Consider the following 23141-nt stretch of genomic DNA (forward strand, 5'->3'; position numbering starts at 1 on the left):
AACATTCATTTTACAACATGCATAGACAAGCAACTCAAACGCTATAGGCGCCAGTGGGTTAATTAAAATGACGTCAATCATACGATACACTAAATATGTTAAAGAATTTTAGAAGAGGGGTCTAACAAGCTTCCATTAAATTGGGCCCCGCAATTCGAAAGTCTGGCCCTGTTTATATGTCTGTTTCAAACGTTCCTTCAGAGCTGAAGAGTTCCTAGACCTAACCTCCTTTAGAACGGCAGGGTATGGAAGGGCAGGGTTCTATCTCAATACAATACAAAATGCAGGCTTATAATGATTTCTAGCGGCCCCCGAAAGGGGAAGAGACGCTATTAGTTTTGTGTGGAATGTCTGTTCGTCCGTCCGTCCCGTTTAGATCTCGTAAACTAGAAAAGATAGTGAAAATGTGACATCATAATATTTTAGACCATTTGAAGTTCTGATGCAAAGGATACTTTTTTTCTTTTCTGAAAGCGAAAAATCTAATTTTTTAAATCACTTATGCAAGCAGTTTTTTCATAAAAATAGACCACTTTTACAACTATTCTCTATTAATAGTAACAAACACAGGAGGCTCCTTAGTAGGGGAGATGTCCATTTACCATATTTTTAAAACATTTATGCAAACAGTTTTAGAATTTTTGTCAAAAAAATATTTTTTTTTTACATTTGTATTGTATATAAGACATTAGTTAGGCCAGGTTCACATCTAACTTCACATTCACTTTCACCTATCCTTTGGTCTGTGGACCACTGGGGCACCACATAAGATCGATCAACATTCTTTCTCCATTCTTCTGTCATTTGTCTTTGATGAATTTCATTCCGATGTTCTTTCGAAAATATTAAAACTTACCTTTTTACCAGCCTGGGTGGACCACTTCGGGGGCAAATTTTGAGTTTGCGTCTCCACACAAACTGTCTTTGTAACCTTGTATATATATAAGGATAGTGTCCGAAGATTAGTGAGGAATGCAGTATTTCCCGTGACTGCGCAGTCCCAGCTGTGACCTACATATTTTGCCACAACCGCAGGTGGTATATATAGGCTTTGAAAAAAAATCAGTTTGTGTTTCAGAAAAAAATTGAGAGTAAAAAAAAAACACTAGAAAAGACAACATTCAAGCAGCTAGAAAAAGAAAACTCAAAAAATGTAAATATGACAAAGTAGAATCCTACCTACTTAAACTATTCAATAAGCAATAAATCCGCTCACAGTGTGTGTGCGTGTGACTAGGAGAGATGTAAACTAATGACTTTTGTTGAAATGTGTGAGATTGTTTTAATAACTAGTAATATTTTTTTTATCATTATTGATTGCACAGAGCTACATTATTCCAAATAACTCAGTGTAAATCACAGTGCACTTAACAGTGCAAGACTGATGTAACATAGAGCAGGACTGATGCAACACAGTGCAGGACTGATGTAATGTAGTGCCATACTGATGTAACTATGCAAGACTGATGTAACACAGTGCAGGACTGATGTAATGTAGTGCCATACTGATGTAACTATGCAAGACTGATGTAACACAGAGCAGGACTGATGTAATGTAGTGCAATACTAATGTAACTATGCAAGAATGATGTAACACAGAGCAGGACTGATGTAATGTAGTGCAATACTAATGTAACTATGCAAGACTGATGTAACACAGAGCAGGACTGGTGTAATGTAGTGCAATACTAATGTAACTATGCAAGACTGATGTAACACAGAGCAGGACTGATGTAATGTAGTGCAATACTAATGTAACTATGCAAGACTGATGTAACTCAGAGCAGGACTGATGTAATGTAGTGCAATACTAATGTAACTATGCAAGAATGATGTAACACAGAGCAGGACTGATGTAATGTAGTGCAATACTAATGTAACTATGCAAGACTGATGTAACACAGAGCAGGACTGGTGTAATGTAGTGCAATACTAATGTAACTATGCAAGACTGATGTAACACAGAGCAGGACTGGTGTAATGTAGTGCAATACTAATGTAACTATGCAAGACTGATGTAACACAGAGCAGGACTGATGTAATGTAGTGCAATACTAATGTAACTATGCAAGACTGATGTAACACAGAGCAGGACTGATGTAATGTAGTGCAATACTAATGTAACTATGCAAGACTGATGTAACACAGAGCAGGACTGATGTAATGTAGTGCAATACTAATGTAACTATGCAAGACTGATGTAACACAGAGCAGGACTGGTGTAATGTAGTGCAATACTAATGTAACTATGCAAGACTGATGTAACACAGAGCAGGACTGATGTAATGTAGTGCCATACTGATGTAACTATGCAAGACTGATGTAACACAGTGCAGGACTGATGTAATGTAGTGCCATACTGATGTAACTATGCAAGAATGATGTAACACAGAGCAGGACTGATGTAATGTAGTGCAATACTAATGTAACTATGCAAGAATGATGTAACACAGAGCAGGACTGATGTAATGTAGTGCAATACTAATGTAACTATGCAAGAATGATGTAACACAGAGCAGGACTGGTGTAATGTAGTGCAATACTAATGTAACTATGCAAGACTGATGTAACACAGAGCAGGACTGATGTAATGTAGTGCAATACTAATGTAACTATGCAAGAATGATGTAACACATAGCAGGACTGATGTCATGTAGTGAAATACTAATGTAACTATGCAAGACTGATGTAACACAGAGCAGGACTGATGTAATGTAGTGCAATACTAATGTAACTATGCAAGACTGATGTAACACAGAGCAGGACTGGTGTAATGTAGTGCAATACTAATGTAACTATGCAAGACTGATGTAACACAGAGCAGGACTGATGTAATGTAGTGCAATACTAATGTAACTATGCAAGACTGATGTAACACAGAGCAGGACTGATGTAATGTAGTGCAATACTAATGTAACTATGCAAGACTGATGTAACACAGAGCAGGACTGGTGTAATGTAGTGCAATACTAATGTAACTATGCAAGAATGATGTAACACAGAGCAGGACTGATGTATTGTAGTGCAATACTAATGTAACTATGCAAGAGTGATGTAATGTATTGCAAGACTGATGTAACACAGAGCAGGACTGATGTAACTATGCAAGACTGATGAAACACAGAGAGGACTGATGTAACACAGAGCAGGACTGATGTAACAGTGCGAGACTGATGTAACACAGAGCAGGACTGATGTAACTATGCAAGACTAATGTAACACAGAGAGGACTGATGTAACACAGAGCAGGACTGATGTAACAGTGTGAGACTGATGTAACACAGAGCAGGACTGATGTAACAGAGCAGGACTGATGTAACAGTGCGAGACTGGTGTAACACAGAGCAGGACTGATGTAATGTAGTGCAAGGCTGACTTAGCATGGTTTGAAGCTGCTACCAGTTGATACCACATCTCCCTATGTATAACAAATATATTTCTACTATTGGTTTGCAAGAGGAAAAAATGAAAATCATAAACTCTAAAATGTGAAGTGTTGAATCTTTATTAAGTACTGTCATACTAATTGACATGGCTGCTCTTTCTAAGACTTTTATAAAATGGACTAAAAAATTCAACAAATGTAGATACTTCATCAAAGATTGTTATTTTAACAGGCTAATCCAAAATAACCTTTATTTTTATATACACCTGTTAAAATGAATTCCATAGTTGGCAAGTGTCAGAGGTGAGAATCACCTTGCAGGTAACAAAACCAAATGTAACCCAAGAAACTTGTTTTTCTTTTCTGTTTGAAAGACAATATAATCTCAATTGTAAAAAAAAAAGTGATAGAAAAGTGATATTTTTACTTTTCAATTTTGAGTTTTTTGTTTTCTTAAAACAAAATTTGACATTAAACAAATATTTCATGCAAATTTGGATAAAAATAATGTTTGAGATTTGTTTTATTAGTTTTTGTTAACTTGTCTGTAATTTTAAAAGTAACTAATTTTGATCTCAAAAAGCTTATTTTTTTAAATACCAAATTCCTCACTGATTAATAGAAATGATATGATTTTTTTTCTTTACATAATATTGCTTTGAGTAGAAGAGAGCATCCATTTATGACATCTGGACCAAAACTTTGTATTACTCCCCGACACACACATGGCTCTTCCCCATTCTTTTTGTACTGCCCATTTGATTGTCCACTTACTAGCAATGGAAAGAGAAAATTGGTATCAAACTCTTAGTTTAAAATGGGCCATTGTTAAAAAAAAAAGAAAGGTTGAATGATGTAGTGTAAGCAATGGTTTCCATTTCTAAACATTTTTAAAGATGGTCACTGGTCTACTTCAGTTTTCCCAACAGATGTTTGGTACCCAACTGGTCCAAGAGGACTCTGTTTACTTAGCTCAGAACCAAATAGGAATGTCACTTGTATCTTACAAATAGACACACAAATCTTTACTAAAAAATGTAACACGAGCATTTCACAACTTGACTATCATGTCTCTGTGTCTGATATTTAATGTAATATTGGGTTTCACAAAAGATTTCTGTTTCAGCCAAAGAAAGAAAAAGTAGAAAATATTGGGGTAGCAACTGTTATATAAAATTGTGGCCTTCAATAAACATTTTCAAAAATGTTCTAAAATAAATATTTGATTTGCCTTATGTTTGTTTATGATTAGTAAATGCACAAACTTATCTTCTAGTTAGGACATTTATTTGGCCTAATCAGCAAAATAAGAAAACAGAATGAAAACCAGTTCAAACAGACTTCTGTTTCTGTTAACTGCCTGTTCCTAATTCACTTTTAAAAGCAAAACAAAAATGTCCTAATGTTGGCATCAATGATTTGGTCAGTTTTAGTTTCACAAAAATGTAAAAACCAGTTAGTCATCAGACAAGAGTCCAACTCCTAAGCTCCTCTCTCTGTGTAGATGTCATAAATGAAAAATCTCAAATCAACAGAATAAATAAAAGTCTAGAGTAAATACAACTATTAATTTGAAGAGTATATTAAAAAGTGTACAAAATTTAATTCACAAATAAAGCTAAAAAACAAAATTAAACAACAACCCACAAATGAGAACTAATCAAACTGTCTGTCAAATAAAGAGAACAAACGTCTGCGCTAGCAAGTAGTTATCTTGTTTAATGTACAAGTTATTGGCTCAGCTAGAAGTTTCTTCTTTGTGCCAGAGTTTCAAAAAAAAAACAAGAAAGGATTCAATTATGACCTTGACCTTTGTGTAAATATGATCTGAGATGAAGCTAGATTATAACTAAACAGAAGAGCTCACAACAAATGATGACATAGGCGATGTTTAACTTTCCCATAGTATTACCTAAGTGGGAAACAAAAACAAAGTCATTCAGAAATGTGTTAACATAATTCCAGTGAAGTAGCTCTACTAGTGACACACTTTAAGGCAAAAAGTGACATGTAATAATGAGACATTCATTTTGTTTTTTAAAAACACTTGACTAGTTTTAGTGGAGTACACAAATAAAAAAGAAAGCTTTCCTTTTTTTTTTAACCATACTTTAAAATTAATTATGTTTTCATAATTCTATTATCATGGTTGGTTTATTTAAGTACAGTAGAAAAAAAAACAACTTTTTTTTTTTTAAACCAAATATTAAAATTAATCATATGTTTTTATTATTCTATTTACTTTAACATTACCAACAAGAAATACTTTAAAAAAAAATAATTTTTTTTTAGAAAAAGTAAAAAAAAAATATAATAAAAAAAAAAATCTAATCACTTATTTAGTGTGAAGAAAAAAATAATAATTTTGGGTACTATTCAAAGTCAAACTCCTTTAGTAATGCCCCCCCCCCAAATATGGTTAATAATATCAAATAAAATATTTATTTACTTATTCATATTTGTATTCAGAAACTTTAAAAAAAAGCTTCTGTCAATACAATTGACCAGTTGACTCACGATGTTAATATGAAATATCTGCATGTACATAGAGATTATACAAAGAAATACATAGTTTAAAAAATTGAAAGTGGGGAAAAAAATGACAAGTAACAGCACAACATTGGTACATTGAATAGTACACACCAAAGGATTTACTTCAAAAATTGTACACATCACTTTGTGCTGCAAGGTAAAATTAAAAAGAAAAAAAAGAAAGAAACACAAAACTAATGACACATAGTACAATGAGGACTTGCTGGCAACCAAAAGCCCAGAAGCTAGAGGACAAGAAGTTCAACTTTTTGTATTCCTTGAAATGCAAACAGTGCCTGCTGCATATTATACACTTAAAAATGAGCTTTGAAACCACTGATAAAATAAAACATTAATGTGCTACTTACTATTAGATGTATCACAGACTCGAGAAAAATTTGATTTTTTGTTTTTAACATTTTGAAGAATTTGGGTAGTGAAACAAAACAAAAAAATTCCGAATGAAACACTGTACAAACGTTTACAATTCTTGTGGAGTTAAAACAAAAATTATGTATATATATATTTTTAAGATGTAACATTTTTTTATAGAATAATTAAGTTCAGCAAGTTATTGCTTTAAATTAAAGCCTTTAGAAGACATTGTATTCTAGCCTATCACAAAGACTACAGCAACAAGGAAACTGAAAGCAGCAAATTGTAACACATCTAATCTAAAACATTGTGGAGTAATATTTAAAATACATCTTGTGGCGCTTCAAAGTGATCATTGTTGGATTTTTTTTTTATAGTTCCTGATAGCAATAGGAACAGCATTGGCAAACACAATATGATAGTATATTTTCATACTCAGCAGAGAAAAAAAAGTTTAAATATAGCTGTGGAGTTAGACATCATTTAAAAATAATAATAGGATATAATTATCTCTAAACATATTCCCTGCACAAGTCCGAATTGTTAGATATCAGCGTCACTTCAAATCCATAATTATAGCCCCTCAAAAGCACAAAAGTCTGTATGTATGTTAACTAGACGACTGAATGTCTGCAGAGCACACAGCATTGCCTTCCTCTTCTGGTTGGGTCTCAACATGGGGTTCAATGTTGACGTCATCTCCCCCTGCTCCTTTCTCCGTTTCTTCTTTATCCTCTTGTTCTAAATCTACCAACTCAGCTTTGGTGATTTGCTCAAAGTCATCTTCTGAAGAGCTAGCCTCATCCTCTTCATCATCTGCTTCCTCGTCAATCTGTGTGCCTGGTAGATCACCCAGGAAGGAACTGATAAGTCTGGCCACATTCTCATGCTCACTGAAATCATGTCAGAAACGCTTAAATAAGTGCATTTCAATATTATAACAAAGAATGATCTAAATAAACCGAAAAATTTAAACGAAAGATAATCTGATACAATCACTGACCTGATATCATCTGTAGTGAATACCTCAGTCACACCTAACTGGATGCCACTATCAAGGGAGAGTATCACCTGGTAAGCACGACCACCATTCGGTCCACCTTGCTCTTCTACACGAATATCTCTGATGTCTTCAAGTCTGGCTTTCACTAATGGAACAGAAGAGAATTCTCCATACTATGACCATTTTCATGGAATGGATAAGCAGTTGAATAAAGAAAATATTTTTGAACAAATTAGTAACTTAAACAAAATTAATAACATTTTATTTTATTATTAAAGAATTTGGAATCAAATTTCTTTTAACTTTGTTAACCTCTTCTTTGAAACCTTTGTATCAGAAGCAGAACATTTTGGTGCTGCTGTTTGACTCCAAATATATGAAGAACATTCTTTTAGTACATTTTTCTATTCAATGAAATTATTACACCACTTTACCCCATAATTGTGTATGTTATTTAAAGAATGTGGCTTATTTAGTGTGTTTGTACTCATTTTTTCTAGTCTGAAAAATTTTTTTTTTTAAACATACAAGTAAATCAAGTGGACTGTTTCTTCCAAATATTTAGTATTTTTAACATTTTAATTATACTAATTTACAAACAAAACTAAAGTGAAACAATGGTGAAAAAAAAATTGATACAATTATTTTTTTTTTCAAACCAAAAAATGTTTTCTTATTTATTATTTACGGTATCTCAGACTAAAATGTTTAGAACTTCAAATAAATACTCCAGGAAACATTTATTTCTAAATACTAATGAACTGCATACAATCACACACTACATCAGATATTAAAGAGAACGGCTTCCATAATGTTCCTTAGTTCCTATGTTACAATTTTCTATTTTGTCAGTATCAAAGTAATTTTTTTTTACTTAAAGGTGGCTGGTCTCACTAATAAACTATTCGAATAAAAGATGAGGACATGTAGGTCAAGTCAACCACTAATTGGATCTTGACTAAAGCTGTAACGTGATACAACAGTACAGGCCTGGGAGGTGCCTTCCCAGGATTGGAGTAGTATTGTTCTTCATCCAGAGATGCCCGTTGAAACTAAAATTTAGTGGGGAGGGCCTTGCCCATTTATCGTGTTTTCAGGTAGGAATCCTATGTGTTGACCTTGTTCATTAAATAGTTGAATAATGCAACATTTTAAATATTCAGGCCTTCTTTTATAGAGAAACAAAGACTTATTATATTTTTTTTTTCTAAAACATCGCTAGAACTGCTAGCACCAAAAATGGATGCATCAAAACATTACATACCATTTTAAATCTGGGCTGCCCCACTTCAAGTCCCATTTGATATAAAAGGACAGAGAGTTGATACACATCTAATTGATAGTGTATCATGTCAGGCTATTAAGACAACTAAATCTTCTTGTTTATTGAAAAATATCAACCTTATGGTTGAAAAGAAAAGAAGACAAGTGGTCCTTCAAACCTTTAAATAGTATGGAGCTAAATGGTGGCAAATCAACCTATTAAGACTGATAGGGAAAAACAAATGGGAGTCCTTCAACCTTACGATATAGTGTAAAGAAGATAAATAGAAAAAAATTATGCAGTAATGAAAAATTAATGAAGCCAGTTGTTATTGGGTGATGAGCTAGAAGACTTATTATGTACTACTAAGGAAAAGTGGAACTGTTCTTTAATTGTTCTTTAATTTATATGTTTGCTAATGAATTAGTCCTGTGACAAATACTGCAGTCTAGCATAGTTATTTTGCATATATGTGCTTTTGATTATATTCTAAGCATTCTAAATGATGAATCATATATTTGATATACATGAAAAAAAAACATGAAACAAATCAAAAGTGTATTGACAGAATAAAAGCATGCCGATGATATATCCAAGAGATACAAACCATAAGGTGGAGATCCCAGCGAGACCATCTTGTTCAAGATATACTGGCACCAATGGAGGCGAGTCATTCTAACTTCATTGGCAGTTTTGTCAAACTCACAAATCTATTTTTTTAGAATACATTTTATTGAATAATTTCTAAATCTACTGATGAGTTAAGTCTGTATCTAATAAATAAAAAACAACATATACTAATCTTAAGCTAAATTTCATGTACCTCATAGTTGTCAACTATTAAACAGCTAAGACCAGTTGCACATAATCCTATGAGAGCTTTGAAGATGAAAGACTCTAAAACAAAATTTCAGAAAAAATGTATGTACATATAAAATATATATATAAGGTTGATATTTGTTCTTAAAAGTTATTTTTCAACAACAACAAAATAAAAACACAAAATGCAATACAGTGAAAGCTACTTTAAATAAAGTCAGGAAGTTGGCAAAGTAAATTATTTATTTTTAATTATTTAACTATTAAAATTTAACTTGAAATACAAAAAAAAATTATTTATGCTCATTTGAAACGGACCAAGGCGTAAAAGAGTTGAAGTGGTACTTTATTTACAAATTACAGTACAGCTTTTATTTACTATCTGATACTCTGTTACGATATGAAAGCTGGTATAGCTATTTTATTTCATGCAAAGTGAAAGGAAATTGATGGCTTTAAAGTTATTATATAATTTTCTTGGGCTGGAACTTAATGTTTCTGAGTTTTGTATTTCAGTCTCCAATGGAACAGGCCACATTAAGATCCCTTCTTCTACACACTTCTTTGACCAATGAATTCTAGTATCCCTTTCTTTGCTCCTTCCATGGAACAATCTGAAAGTCCCCCTTCCTTTTCCAAAATTTAATTCCTCACAGACAAAATCATACTTATTCGTTCCATTGAGTTGCTGCTTCTAAGATTAAAATGCTTAAAATTTTATTCCTCTAAGTCTCTTTCACAAAAAAGCACTTTTCGACCCATAAGTATTAAATGGGGGCGTGGTGGCTGAGTGGTTAAGCACTTGGCTTCTGAGCCAGGAGTGCAGGGTTCAATCTAAGTAAAGACTGTGATTTTGAATTTAGAGATATTTTAGGGGAGTCCCTGAGGAAAGTAAAGGCAGTCGGTTGATGTGATGGCCACAGAACATGCTGTTCATTGACCCTTGGCCAAAGAAATGGATGCCTTATAGTTTGCAAGGTTTGAAAGGGAAAATACATTTGAATTGTCTTTATACCTTGATAAATGTGTGTATGATACAATAGTTTTCTACCTACCTGACCCAAAGAAAAATATCCCTAGAATACCAACAAAAAATCCTGAAAAAAAAAAAGATTTATACAACCTAAAAATAATCATATCTAATGGCATGTTATATATTTACAAAAAGACAAGCATTCATTGTGAATATTACATTTACAGTTTGCTGATAAAATTGTTTAATTCCAATAAATCAATCTATATTTTTTACATTTAAAAATAGCTCATCACGATCTTTCCTTACAAAAGTACTGACCTACAAAGACAGCTTTTGAGAGAAATGTTGGTTCTCTGAGAAGTCGAAGCTGAGTTTCTGTGTGCTTCTCAACCTGCATATAACCCATACTTGTAGCATCCAAGGAGTTTCTACAGCTGATTGACAGAATTGATATCAAATTAAATTGTGGCCATTAATGATATAAATCATCAAATAACATTATAAATAAATTTAGACTAAACTGATTTCATCTATCTAAGCTCAGAAAAAAAAAATAGAACAAAAATGCTTCCACTGTTTGAAGAAGTTCTTTCTCTAACATTAAAAAAATCTTTATTTAAAATTAGTTGAGTCCAAAGAGAAAAGTAAAAAACTATTCAAACATAAAAATATTTCAAAGTGTTTTAGTTCTTCAGCCTTAAATTTTATCTAATTAAATATTCTTTAATACATTAAAATTCAACGAAATAGATCATGAAGTTTGTATAACTGCATACTTCAATATGTCCATGTCAGGTATAGATTTTTTTCCTTAATCTGATTACAGCTGTGCTCTATCGACCAGAACAGCTGTATTTGTAAACAAAAGTTTCACTGTTCAAAACTCAAGACGTTAAAAATAAAAGATAGTCTTTATTGAGATACTTTGCCTACAAGAGCCTTTGTAATGGCCTCAATGCTAAAGCCATAGTTGACAAGGCTATGTGTGAACAGCGCAGTAACAGCACAATGCATTACCTATGTAAAACAAGGTCAATGGTGTAGTATTAACAAAAAGTCATTCCAAAAAGAAACTGTTTAATGTTTATCTTCTTGTTTGGCCATCAACTGCACACAAATTGTGTGGTGGGAAGAATCTACTTGATGGGATATGAGCAGCACTACTTCATAAGACTGTAAACACAAAACAACATCATGTATGAGGCCATTAATACAAGCATAACATTTTAACCAAGTGGTAAGGTTGTAACGCACATGTGTGATATAATGAGGGCCTTGAGTTCAAATCAAAAAGGAAACTAGGATTTTTTAAAATGTCAATTTAGAATGTCCCTAAGTTCAAACAATTCAAGTGGGTATCTGACAAAAATAGGAACATAAGGGTGGTGGGTCAGGTGATGGTCAAATGACACTGCTCTTAACCATCAAACATGTAGAGAAACATGCAATGCTTGGTGTTAGAGGAAACATTACTAAATCATTCCATTCAATCAAAATAAGACAAATTAGGTCCTCCAGCTATCTTGTTCTAAAGTGGTCTTAGCACTGGACCTTTCTCAAAGACTGTTGAATAGCATCTGAGATAGGAACCCTAACAAAACAAAACTAGTATTTGACATATTACAGCTTATATTTAATTTCATTAAAAAAAACAACTAGTATTTAAATGATAAACAATGAGTAGCGAATATGGCTCCTGAGAATCAATGCATCCAATACATTGAAATATATAGATCTACAACCTATAATGACACCCACACAGATGAGGTGGATAATTAACAGTTACACAAGAGCAGAGAGAAAAACAGGTTAGTACATTTTCTTTAATAAAATGCAAAATTGGTCTAGATGACAGAAACTTAATTTACAGTAACATAAATGTCATAAAGGACAAGTGGATTCCAAATTTGGGAAGCCGGGTTCAAATCCCGGTGAAGACTGGGATTTTCAATTTTGGGATCTTTACGGCGCTTCTGAGTCCAACTAGCTCTAATGGGTACCTGATTAGTTGTGAAAAAGTATATGTGGTTGGTCATTGTGCAGGCCACATGACACGCTCTGTAACCATGGACCATAGAAACAGATGACCTTTGCATCATCTTCTCTATAGATCACAGGGTCTGAAAGGAGAACTTTTTCCTTTTTTAAAAGTCATAAAAGCATGTTTAGTATCTTATCAAATAGTACTAGCAATAAAGAATAAATTGGTTTGACCACCTAGATACATCTAGAATCTAGTTTGAATTTTAACTGCTCAGTATGTCCTGAAACAGGGACGGACTGGACTATATGGGCAACCAGGCATTCAGTATCCAATGAGCTGGTGGGGTTCATAAATGGGCAACATTTAGGATAATAGGTATCCTAAATGTGATTGGTAATCTTATACCTTTCATAAAAAAACTTTATTCTTGTAATAATGGAATCACCTAGATCTATAAACATGCACCATGCTACTGGGGATTTACAATCCTCTATATACACATAGCAATTTTAACAAACAACATCAGTTTTACTTTTTGTATATATATATAAATATATATATATATATATGTCTGGGCATTAGCTGTGGTCAGAACACATAAATTACCACATCTCCAACTCAAATAGCCTCTCATAACCAGTCCAACTTTTGACCTTCACGTGTGGAACTGTTTTCACTAACAGAAGAAGTGGCGAAGGCAGGTAACTGGCACCTAAACCAATAAGCTTCAGGCAGGAAAAGGCTCATTAGCAATTCTGGCTACCCATCTAGGAGAAGGAAGAATCTGAATTCAAACCTCTGTACCTATACCGAACCCTGAGAAAAAATCAGGAGCAAGCCAGTGCTACACTCTGGCAGAGCCTGCAACGCCGCTTACCACAAACCATATCGAAACTTGCCATTCCTTATTTTATGTAGAAAATGTAGCAAATGCATAGGTTTAAACATACTCAAGTAAAATTATAACGAGACGCTAAGCTTATAAATTAGTAACAAATTTATATAATGGGTATTATTGTATACAGTTATGAGTAATCTTTAGATACACTGCTACCAAAAAAGGTAACTTGTGAAAGAAATTTTGGAACGTTGTTTAAAGAATAGGCTAAAACGCATCTTAACACAAGAACACTTGCAAGGTTACATATTCAAGGCTGTTGATAAAGTTTGTTGATGAGGGACTTTTTAAAATTCTATATAAATTAAGCCAAGCTGATGATTACAAAACTTGCCCCTGTAAATAAATTGTAATCGTACTTTAAAAAAAAATTCAGTTGAACAGTTATTACAAGATAACTCTCACTTTGCTCTCACCTCCATTGCTCACAATAGTCATTGTCTAAACAATTCTCTATCCCTAATGGCATAAAATTCATAGCAGAGAAATCCTGTGAAATTGCGATGAACCAACACAATAATATAATAATGCACATTTGTCTAGACACACTCTATTTGAGTCATTTTTTGGTAAATTAATGTATTACTTGATCTTTGATGTTGCTCCCTTTTCAAGTACTATGCTTCATTCTTTTAATTATATCAAATAGTTTTAAAATCATATCATAAAGTATTCTTTTCAAACTATTCTATTCAAACTAATTAATGATAAAATTGTACAATAGTTTTCCTTTAGTTTCTAACTATTTTAAGTCTATCTGTTTGTAGAAATACTATATTTAAAATTATAACAATTTCTCGCATGCTTGAGTTAAGTTTTCAAGGTATTATCAAAACTTTATTTTGACGTCAGGTAACAATAGATGTATGTCGTGTATGACAATGAATTTGTGGGCCAGATGGTACTTAAATGTCAGGTCTGATAATTTCACCCAGTCTGTCCCTGTCCTGAAATAGATGTACTCCACCAGATATCCACGCTACAACAAGGCAGAAGAAAGACAAAGAAAAAGGTGCATTAAAGGAATGAAAGCACTCTACAAGCAGTTCTTAGCCATGATGTCACCAATCTAGAATTCTAAAGCATAATAACAAAGCAAAGTCACAAACTTAAAGGAAAGTAAGAGGTGACCATTTCTGATTGCTTGTGTTTTGGCCCTAAAGTATACTAGATATTAATCTATATTATTATTATATAATACTTATTAATACTAATACAGTTACAGGAGTATATATCAAGGACCTAGGAGTCACAGTACTAGATCTAGGACCATTTTTAGATCTAAGTCTAATGATTAATCTACTACTAGATGTTTTATTTCTCATTAAATTGATTAAATCTTAATTTTTCACACAAACTTTTTATCTTAGTTTCTTTTTCTCGACACCCAAGCAATCTCCCTTCACTCAGGCTTCACTGACTTCAGTCCACAACTTCACATTGAATTGATTTTCTTCACTTACCAAAGAGACTCGAAAGAGTTGAAAGACTAAATATCAAATGTATGTGGGCGTTTTAGTATTAATGCTATAATCACACAGCAATAAAGTAAGGAATTGATTTAGTCTTAATATGTTACAATCCCTTGTAATTGTAAAGAAAGTTAATGGATCTAGAAATCTAGATCTAAAATCTATGGATTCCTAGACTGAAATCTGTCTTAGAAAATTGCAGCAGTCGAAGATATTTTTAGCCCGATGTACTTATTGTTTACAAACATCCGGGCGACACTCTTTATGAAAGAAGATCAATAACCTATTTTAAGGCACTAGAAAAGGTAGATAACTATTGGTTTGTAATAGAGACTACAGAGTTAGTTACCTTCAAAAATGTGCCCACTGAGCTGGATATGACGCATTTAAAATTGTGTTTACAAACATTAACCGTGGGAACACGCATATGTGCCTTTAGTTCACAGGCGACATAGATCTAGGGCTAGTATTCTGTCTAAATATATATCTAGTTGCTCGCATTTCAAACATCATATAAGAAAAAATAAATCTTTTATGTGACAAGAAACTAGTGTATGGTTCTAAATGTTGATATAATTTAATTGTCATTATATATATTATGACATAGACTAGAACTAAAATCATATGAACAAAGGCGTAGCAACCAGGGCGCGAAGGGATTCAATGAATCTGGGCCCTTGACCAATATTATAGAGGCCCACAAGAGCACTTTAAAAATCGAAAAAAATAGTATTGATTTTAAGAATTTGTGTGCATCAAAAAAATCTTTTGTAATATGTAGGCATAATTTAATTTTACTTAGCATTCACTGATTTATAATATAATAATAATAATGACAATGCCTTCGATTCTGACAATAATATAACAAAATAGCGAAATAATAAATCGATTTAAACCATATATTAGTATGATGCAATAGCCTTTCATGTATTTGGCGGCCGTCGCGATCCAAAGATTACCACATGCTAGATTTAAAGCCTACATAGAAAATTAGTTTTCTAGTATGAAATAGTAGGCCTACTTGAAGAACTGCTTAAACAATAATTAAAAAAAAAAAATAAGCTTCCCCTCAATCGAGGTCATGGTGGGACCTATTGGGTTACCTATACGCCTATTTATAAAAAAAAATCATGAAAATAGTTTTTTAAAAAAGGTTATGGCTATACGAAGTGTAATTGTATCAATTAGTTTTGGTCAGTCGTGTAATTAAGTTTGTAATAGATATAGACCAATAAAATAAATATGTGCGATTGGAAATATTGTTACCAATTGTTTTTGTTTAGCGCTATTTCATGGATTTAGCTTTCTCATTACGCTATGATCCTAGCACTTGTCTGGACCAGTTGGGAAAATAGGGGGGGGGGGGGGGGAGATGACAGGGATATCTGGGTGGATTTTACAGTAGACGTTTTTTTTTTAAAAATATTTATTTAAAAAAAGGGGTGGGGACGACCTGAATTCGAACTCATGGCTCAAATCTTGTAACCACTCTGCTAGTGAGGTGCATATGAACATAAAGGGTTCTATAGTTATATATTGTTTGTTTCAAATATTCTATAGTTATCTTTTGTTTGTTTCAAATATTCTATAGTTATCTATTGTTTGTTTCAAATATTCTATAGTTATTTATTGTTTGTTTCAAATATTCTATAGTTATCTATTGTTTGTTTCAAACTTACTTAATAGCGACGACTTATAAAGGGGACTAATTCAGCTTAGACCACCCCTTCAGTCAAAGGGATGGGCCATTGGCCTTATGATAATTTATTTCTTGTTGATCAAATTTGATGTAACGAATGTGTGTTAGCATATAGGCCTACTGGATGTAGCGAATGGTTGTTAGCAGATATTGGATGTTGAGAATGGGTGTTAGAAGATATTGGATGTAGTGAATGAGAGTTGGCAGGTTTGATTTCTTCGACACTACCAAAGCCGGTCATAAGCAGAGTACTTTTTTTCGGAGCTCACAGCTCAAACCTCCCGCAGGGGGGAGGGCAGAGTTTGAACACGGGATCATCGAGACAACAGTCTGGAGCGCATACCACTCGGCCATCTAAGCTGGGTTGCTAGAGAAAGCTTTTGATGTTGTTCGCTAACTAATTAAGTAGCCACTGCACAAACAGAAGTCAGTAACTTTTTTTTGTGAAGTCTTTTTCATAGTGGGTAGAAGTTGGAAGACCTAATAGGAGAAAAAATGTTTCCAAAATGGTGAGTTAATAAGAAATACAGTCACTACCTGTGAATAGCTGCTTTGATTACACCTAACTTTGGATTTCTAATTATATTTCCTATTATTAGTAGGCCTATTCATTCAATTTTGTTTGGAGATCAAATATAAAGACACATCATAAATATATACCCATACACACACAAACACACACACACACACAAACATATAATATGTCCTCCTTCGTGATCGAAGAAGAGAACATCTCTCATTTCCTACGAATATGAAGATGACTGTAAAGCCCAGTCCTCGCTTTGAAAGGCCGGCCACCTACATGGCATGGGTAGGTTTGGTCAGTTGCATATGAGCCTGCTTCTTTACTCAGCTTTTTGTTGGTTCGGCGCTCTTTCACAGTGGCCACTTTCCTTGCTTGATATATCGTGATTCCGACACACACAGCTTCACGCCATGAAGAGCGATCGAGAGCTAGTGTCAATATCACACTACTTAAAGGAGCTCTGGGTAGCGCTTGTATTGTCGCCCTCCCCCCACACACACGGGAGCGCTTTCCTGCACACAGCCCATAAATCATAAATGTATAGCAGTTGCTTAATGCTAGGGATGGTGCCATCACGGGCCGTTAGAAAAGGGTTTCACTCCCACTCCAATTCTCAAATATTTTTTCCCAGTGAAATAAAGCTTTGTTTTTCCACTTTGATGTTCCTTTCAGCTGAGTGTCACCGGGCTTAGTCCGCACCCCTCTCAACCCCCACCACCTTTAGCGACGACTTTGATGTAAAGTGGTGTGCTCAATGAGCAAATGGTGACAAAGTGACAGTATACATTAACATACGTGTAAGAAACACTGATGGGCCAAAGTAAAAACCCAGGACACAAGGCCTTCATCAGCTACAACAATTACAAAAAAAAAAAAAAGAAAATAAAAAAATAACAAACTATTACTACAAAAACAATTACTACAAAAGACGCGTACTCGCTAAATATTTACTTCCCCAAATGTTACTTTAATGTACCATTTCGAGTCTATATATATTTTTTAAAACCTCAAGTTAGAGCTAGTATATTCAAACCTATGTTAGGGCTAGAGTTACCCGCTCCCATCCCCGTCGTCCTGCGGAAGGTTTGGACTAGTCTTTTTATTATTATCTAAGCAAGAAGACGTTTAGCCTACTCTGTATCTTTATCTTATATAATACGGACGTTACTTCAAAAAAGAAGAGGAGGTGATTACGTCCTACGCGTCATGCATTTAGTCATGCATGTTAACCAATGACTTAAATTCTGCCAAGTCACTGGTTTTCCTGGCTGGCTCAGGCAACCCATTCCATGCTCTAATAGCGCTAGGGAAGAAAGAGCTTTTGTACAAATTTGTCTTAGGATATGGAACGAGGAATGTGCCTTTATCTTTGTGTCTGAGTATTGAGTATTTTATATTTTCCTATTCTGTCGATAGCTCTATCTAAAGTAGGCCTATAAATTATTAGACCCTCAATCGTAGGTCTATCTTTAAGGATATTAATCCTGATAACTAGATGATAGATCTAGTCTAGACTCTAGACTAAAGTTATAGACTAAACGTTGAGTAAAAGAGTAGACTCAATATCTTGAATCTAGAGTGACAGTCTAGTGAATTTTAGGTTTAAATTACATTTAATCTGGATATTCTAGTGTAGATCTAGACGTCCAGTAGAAAAAAGAATTTTTTGAAGCTTTAAAAATGGCATGTTTTGAACTTACCATGCAGTTTCGATTTGTTGTTGATGTTATTTTCGTTTCCCCCACTTAGAGATGGTCATGAACTGCATGAAGCAGAGCCAAGCTATTCAAGAACCCGTGACGTCACATCAACTCCTTGGCAGAATTTGATTTGCGCACGCATTGCATTGTGGTTAATGTTGAAGCAATGTGCATGAATATTGGGCTGAGAAGACGATTCTGTAATCTTCACTCAAATGTTGCGCAACATGTAATTCTGTAATGAGAAATAATATCGTGGATCTAATATATATTCTTATAGGGTGGTCCTTGGTTTTAAAAAAATGTTCTCACGCGTTTTGAAAATGGCTCTGACATATGGGAAGGCAGAAAGTATCTGAGACTTGTTAAACGCAGACGCTTTCACCAAAGATGTCTGCGCTCCATCATGGGCATACGATGGCAAGACCACACAATACATAGCGATGTTCTTGCGAATGGACGATGTAAAGTACTATGGAGGGACTGCTTATAGTTCGACACGACGACCTATACCGAAAGTAATCTTTCCTTTTGTGAGAGGTGGTCGGCGTAACAGAGGTGCTCCCCCCCCCCCAAAAAAAAAAAAAAACGCTTGAAAAACCACCTTAGGTGCTAGCTTGCTTTAACTAACATAGAAGAGAGCACCTGGCAACAGGCAGCTTCCGCTCGAAGCAGCTGGAGATTTCTTACAAAGGCCGCGGGATACACATATACACCCACAAAAGGAAATATCTGCCGAAGACAGGTGTAGACGGCTAAAAGAGAACCTAAACTTAGCACCGACTGACACTTATTTCTGCGCTGTCGGTCACGTCTAGGACTGTTTGATAGTATCGGCAACACTTTCCAAACATGCACGTATCTTCTTTTTGTATAGGCGGAGATAGGGTTGGGGTTGTTTACAGCTGTTGATAGTTGAAAATGTTGAAATCTCCCTTTTTACCACTTCGGAGGACGAGATTGTTTATTGTTCCCATACAAACTGTCTTTTGATCATCCTTTATGTCTTTTTTCGGACATGTGTATGTTTGTTATCTGGTAACCATCGGGCGGCGAAAGGGGAAACAAACTCTGATCAATTCATCATCAAATGCTCAGGTTGTTTCTCGAAAAAAAAATGAGCATAATAAGTTGGTCATAGGGCTAACTGTGTCTTAAAAAGACTTACTATGCGCCCAGTCTGATGTAGGCCTAGATCTTGTGGAGATGTGGTAGACCAGTGTGTCCCAAACTTTTCTCTAACGGAACACTTCGCACATTCTGAGTATAAGGCGGAACATTTCGCATAATTTTTAAGAGGTTAATTCACGTGGTGGCCTACTAGTTAATTATTCCAGTATTTCATGGAACATCTATTCAGGCCTCGCGGATCACAAGAGTTCCGTGGAACACAGTTTGGAAAATACTGTGGTAGAGTAACGTTTCCTAGTTGTTAAGACTTTCTTTCAGGGGCGTTTATTTCACCAATCCGCCGCCATTAAGACTGAATTTTAAATATTCAAATGCCAACAGCGCTTGTAGCTTCTTACTAGCTTTATGATTTAGACATCTATAACGTAAGTGTTAAAGAATCAACTACCCTATTGTCAGAATTATTATTAGAATTATTATCATCTCATTAGCATGTATCCGCTCTCTTCATTTCACAAGTGGAAAGCTTCTATTTGTGTTTTTGAGAGCCCAAGTCAGACATTGACGACTGTGTGTTCGCTTTTGTGTATGCATAGAAAAGTTGTTGATTATTTGTATTCCTCAAGATTCTAAGTATAGGTTGGATGCTTGGTCGTATGACGGTATGGTATGCTTTCCGGACTGTTGTCTCACGGAGATAGAAATCAAAATGAAAGAAAGCAAATTCTAACATTTTTTTTTTAGATGTCTAGTGACTATAGACTGTTTCATACGTTCCTTCAGAAATTAAGACTTTCATCCTAACTAATGAAGACTATTTCATCCTAACACATGAAGACTATTTCATCCTAACACATGAAGACTATTTCATCCTAACTAATGAAGACTATTTCATCCTAACACATGAAGACTATTTTATCCTAACACATGAAGACTATTTCATCCTAACACATGAAGACTATTTCATCCTAACTAATGAAGACTATTTCATCCTAACACATGAAGACTATTTCATCCTAACACATGAAGACTATTTTATCCTAACACATGAAGACTATTTCATCCTAACATATGAAGACTATTTCATCCTAACACAAACTCCATGGAGACTATTTCATCCTCACAAACTCCTAGACGACGGCAGGAGATGGTAGCAGACAGGGTTAGAATCGATATTATTTGTTATAGTAGGCTTCAACACTGATCTGCAACGTCACAACATGTGGGCAGTTTTGACCAATAGCTCGTTTCCACGTCGTACAGACCTGTGACGTGTTCAGACTTCTATAACAATTGGTCTCGTTTGAATTCGAAACCATGATAGTGATGACAGCCCGAAGCGTACGGTGTAGTCAGCAGGCTAGCTTTTGTAACCCCGACTAGGACATTTTTTTTATGAATCTTGAACATTCCTTGGCTTTAATGAGAGGTCGAGGGCACGGCCAAAGAGTACGTGGCGCCGCGATTTGGAAGCAGATGCCAAGCAGACGGGCAAGACTTGGGGACAGTTAGAGAGACTGCACAGAACCGAGACGTCTGAAGGAAGGTAGTTGGTGGCCTATGCCCCAGACGGGACCACTGGCAGAGTTGAGATAAATGAGAGAATCCGACAGAAACCAGGAAACCAACAGTTCGATAGGCCCTACTTATAATAGCATATTACATAGTCAAAAAACGCAAACTAAAACTCTATGGCCGTATCACAAGGCCCTCAGGGCTCGCAAAAACCTTCCTTCAGGGAACAATACCAGAAAATAAGAAAACGATGGGGAAACAGAATAAAAGAGTGGGCGGGTCTACCATTGAAAGAGATTCTATCCAAAGCAAAAGACAGAGGAATGGAGAAAGACAATCAACCTAAATTATCTGGTGCCCCAACAGTCTAACAGACTAAGGCAGGGTTTTTCAACCTGTGGGTCGATTCATTTTTGTCATTTTAAATATTCTATCTGGATCAAGATATAATCTAATACAGTTATCATAATAATGAATTCTAGATCTACAGAATATAGTTTACATCTAGATCTAGGCTATATAGTCTATAACTCTCTTAACTACGGACATTGTTAGGACAGAAATATAAACCTACAGATTAGAACAGTTGAATGAATTGATGCAGAGTAGTTCTAGTGCGAGAGAGTGGTATTAACAAGGGAACCTACTCTATGATAGTTTCTAAGCTAAACAATATGGCCGATAAACCAGAAATATTAATTTCAATTTAAGGTAGGATAACAAAATCATTATTTATGTAAATTTTAGAACTTTGTAATGCATAAAATACATAGTTTCATGAATGCTCATTACATTCAAAATTTAACATGCCGAATTTTTTGCCTGCTTTTTGTGTGACGTGGAGATCGCTTCGTTTTACTTCAAGTTTCATGTTCGAGTTTCAGTGTAAAAAACACTAGAGAATTTTCCATCTAATGATCTATGCCATGTATCTTATGCAACGTTCTGTTTGTACGTGGTCCAATTATATCAGATACATATACACTTAATGAGGTTTGAGATACATCAAGATCTAATTGACATAATTTTGATCAAAATCTATTATAAAAATTGTATTATTTGCTTTCTAAAATTATTGTTTTTCTAACAAGTTCAGGCTTGTTCACAGACATAACCACAATGTGTTTTCTTTTTTTAAAAATAAATTACAATCATTTGTTAAATATGAATAAAAATATATATATGACCTTACAATTGCAAATCACAGTCTGATCTAGATATATATATAGTCAGATCTGACCTGATTGAATTTAAATTAAATTTGAATTCCACAATTTAGAAAATAAAAAAAAATAAATAAAAAATAGCATCACAACAAATTTTAACATTAAGTCTTATTTCATGGACTAGAGAAATAAATAAAGATGTCTTTGAGCAACGTTTTTTTTTTTACAAAACTTGAATTAGCTCTCAATCACCCTGTATAAATAATGCTTTTCTTTGTACCAAATGTTGTGACTCATAAGGCTTTTATTTGAGTCTGAAGATTAAGGAGGAATGGAGTATTTCATATGGCTACGCAGTCCTAATGTTTATAGTAATGATTATTATCTGTTACCAAACTATATTATTTCAATAAAGTCAGGATAAGTGACATTAGATTAGGCAATGTTATTTTTCTAAAATAATAATAAATATAAATTTCAAAACTCCTTTTTTGATTTAATTTTTTAATATGTTTTGTGTAATTTTCATTTTTTTTAAAAATATAATACCGGGATATATATATATATATATATATTATATATCTATATCAAAATGAGACAATATCTTGCCTCATTGCTTGAGATTTATTTTTATTTCTAAGCCAGCACTGTATAGAAACATTTAAAATAAGTTTTTTAAAATTAAATTTAAATCTA

At 34.2% G+C, this 23141-nt stretch overlaps 2 protein-coding genes across 5 annotated transcripts in view; one reads left to right on the forward strand and one right to left on the reverse strand.

Moving 5' to 3' along the window:
* Positions 1–3489: 3489 nt before the first annotated feature.
* Positions 3490–18781, reverse strand: LOC106060348 (uncharacterized). Of its 4 annotated transcripts, none has more exons than XM_013218183.2 (8): positions 18634–18781; positions 11372–11527; positions 10673–10788; positions 10434–10475; positions 9383–9456; positions 9167–9269; positions 7296–7440; positions 3490–7185 (listed from the first exon to the last, which is right to left on the reverse strand). In XM_013218183.2, the coding sequence occupies exons 3-8, from the start codon at positions 10758–10760 to the stop codon at positions 6903–6905; spliced, it is 735 nt and encodes a 244-aa protein (XP_013073637.1). In that variant the 5' UTR covers positions 10761–10788; positions 11372–11527; positions 18634–18781; the 3' UTR covers positions 3490–6902. The 4 variants fall into 4 exon arrangements, with proteins under 4 accessions (XP_013073637.1, XP_055875152.1, XP_013073638.1 ...); XM_056019177.1 differs by lacking the exon at positions 18634–18781 and adding an exon at positions 17729–17753; XM_013218184.2 differs by lacking the exon at positions 18634–18781 and adding an exon at positions 14700–14964.
* A 3073-nt stretch (positions 18782–21854) lies between these two features.
* Positions 21855–23141, forward strand: part of LOC106078496 (centrosomal protein of 112 kDa-like) — a 39541-nt gene continuing 38254 nt past the window's right edge. Inside the window, exon 1 of the mRNA XM_056019181.1 lies at positions 21855–21990. The gene's annotated coding sequence lies outside the window, so the exon portion shown is untranslated. The remainder of the gene's footprint in view (positions 21991–23141) is intronic.

This window comes from Biomphalaria glabrata, chromosome 2 (genome assembly GCF_947242115.1).
Source record: "Biomphalaria glabrata chromosome 2, xgBioGlab47.1, whole genome shotgun sequence".
NCBI classification, from domain to species: domain Eukaryota; kingdom Metazoa; phylum Mollusca; class Gastropoda; family Planorbidae; genus Biomphalaria; species Biomphalaria glabrata.

What these genes read in the sequence shown, in the direction of transcription:
- LOC106060348 (XM_013218183.2), bottom strand. Translation starts at nt 10,760, where the DNA reads ATGGGTTATATGCAGGTTGAGAAGCACACAGAAACTCAGCTTCGACTT. An exon ending in CTCAAAAGCTGTCTTTGTAG is followed by an intron (nt 10,476 to 10,672) that starts GTCAGTACTTTT and finishes TTTTTTTTTCAG; the next exon opens with GATTTTTTGTTGGTATTCTA. An exon ending in GCTGGGATCTCCACCTTATG is followed by an intron (nt 7,441 to 9,166) that starts GTTTGTATCTCT and finishes CTGTTCCATTAG; the next exon opens with TGAAAGCCAGACTTGAAGAC.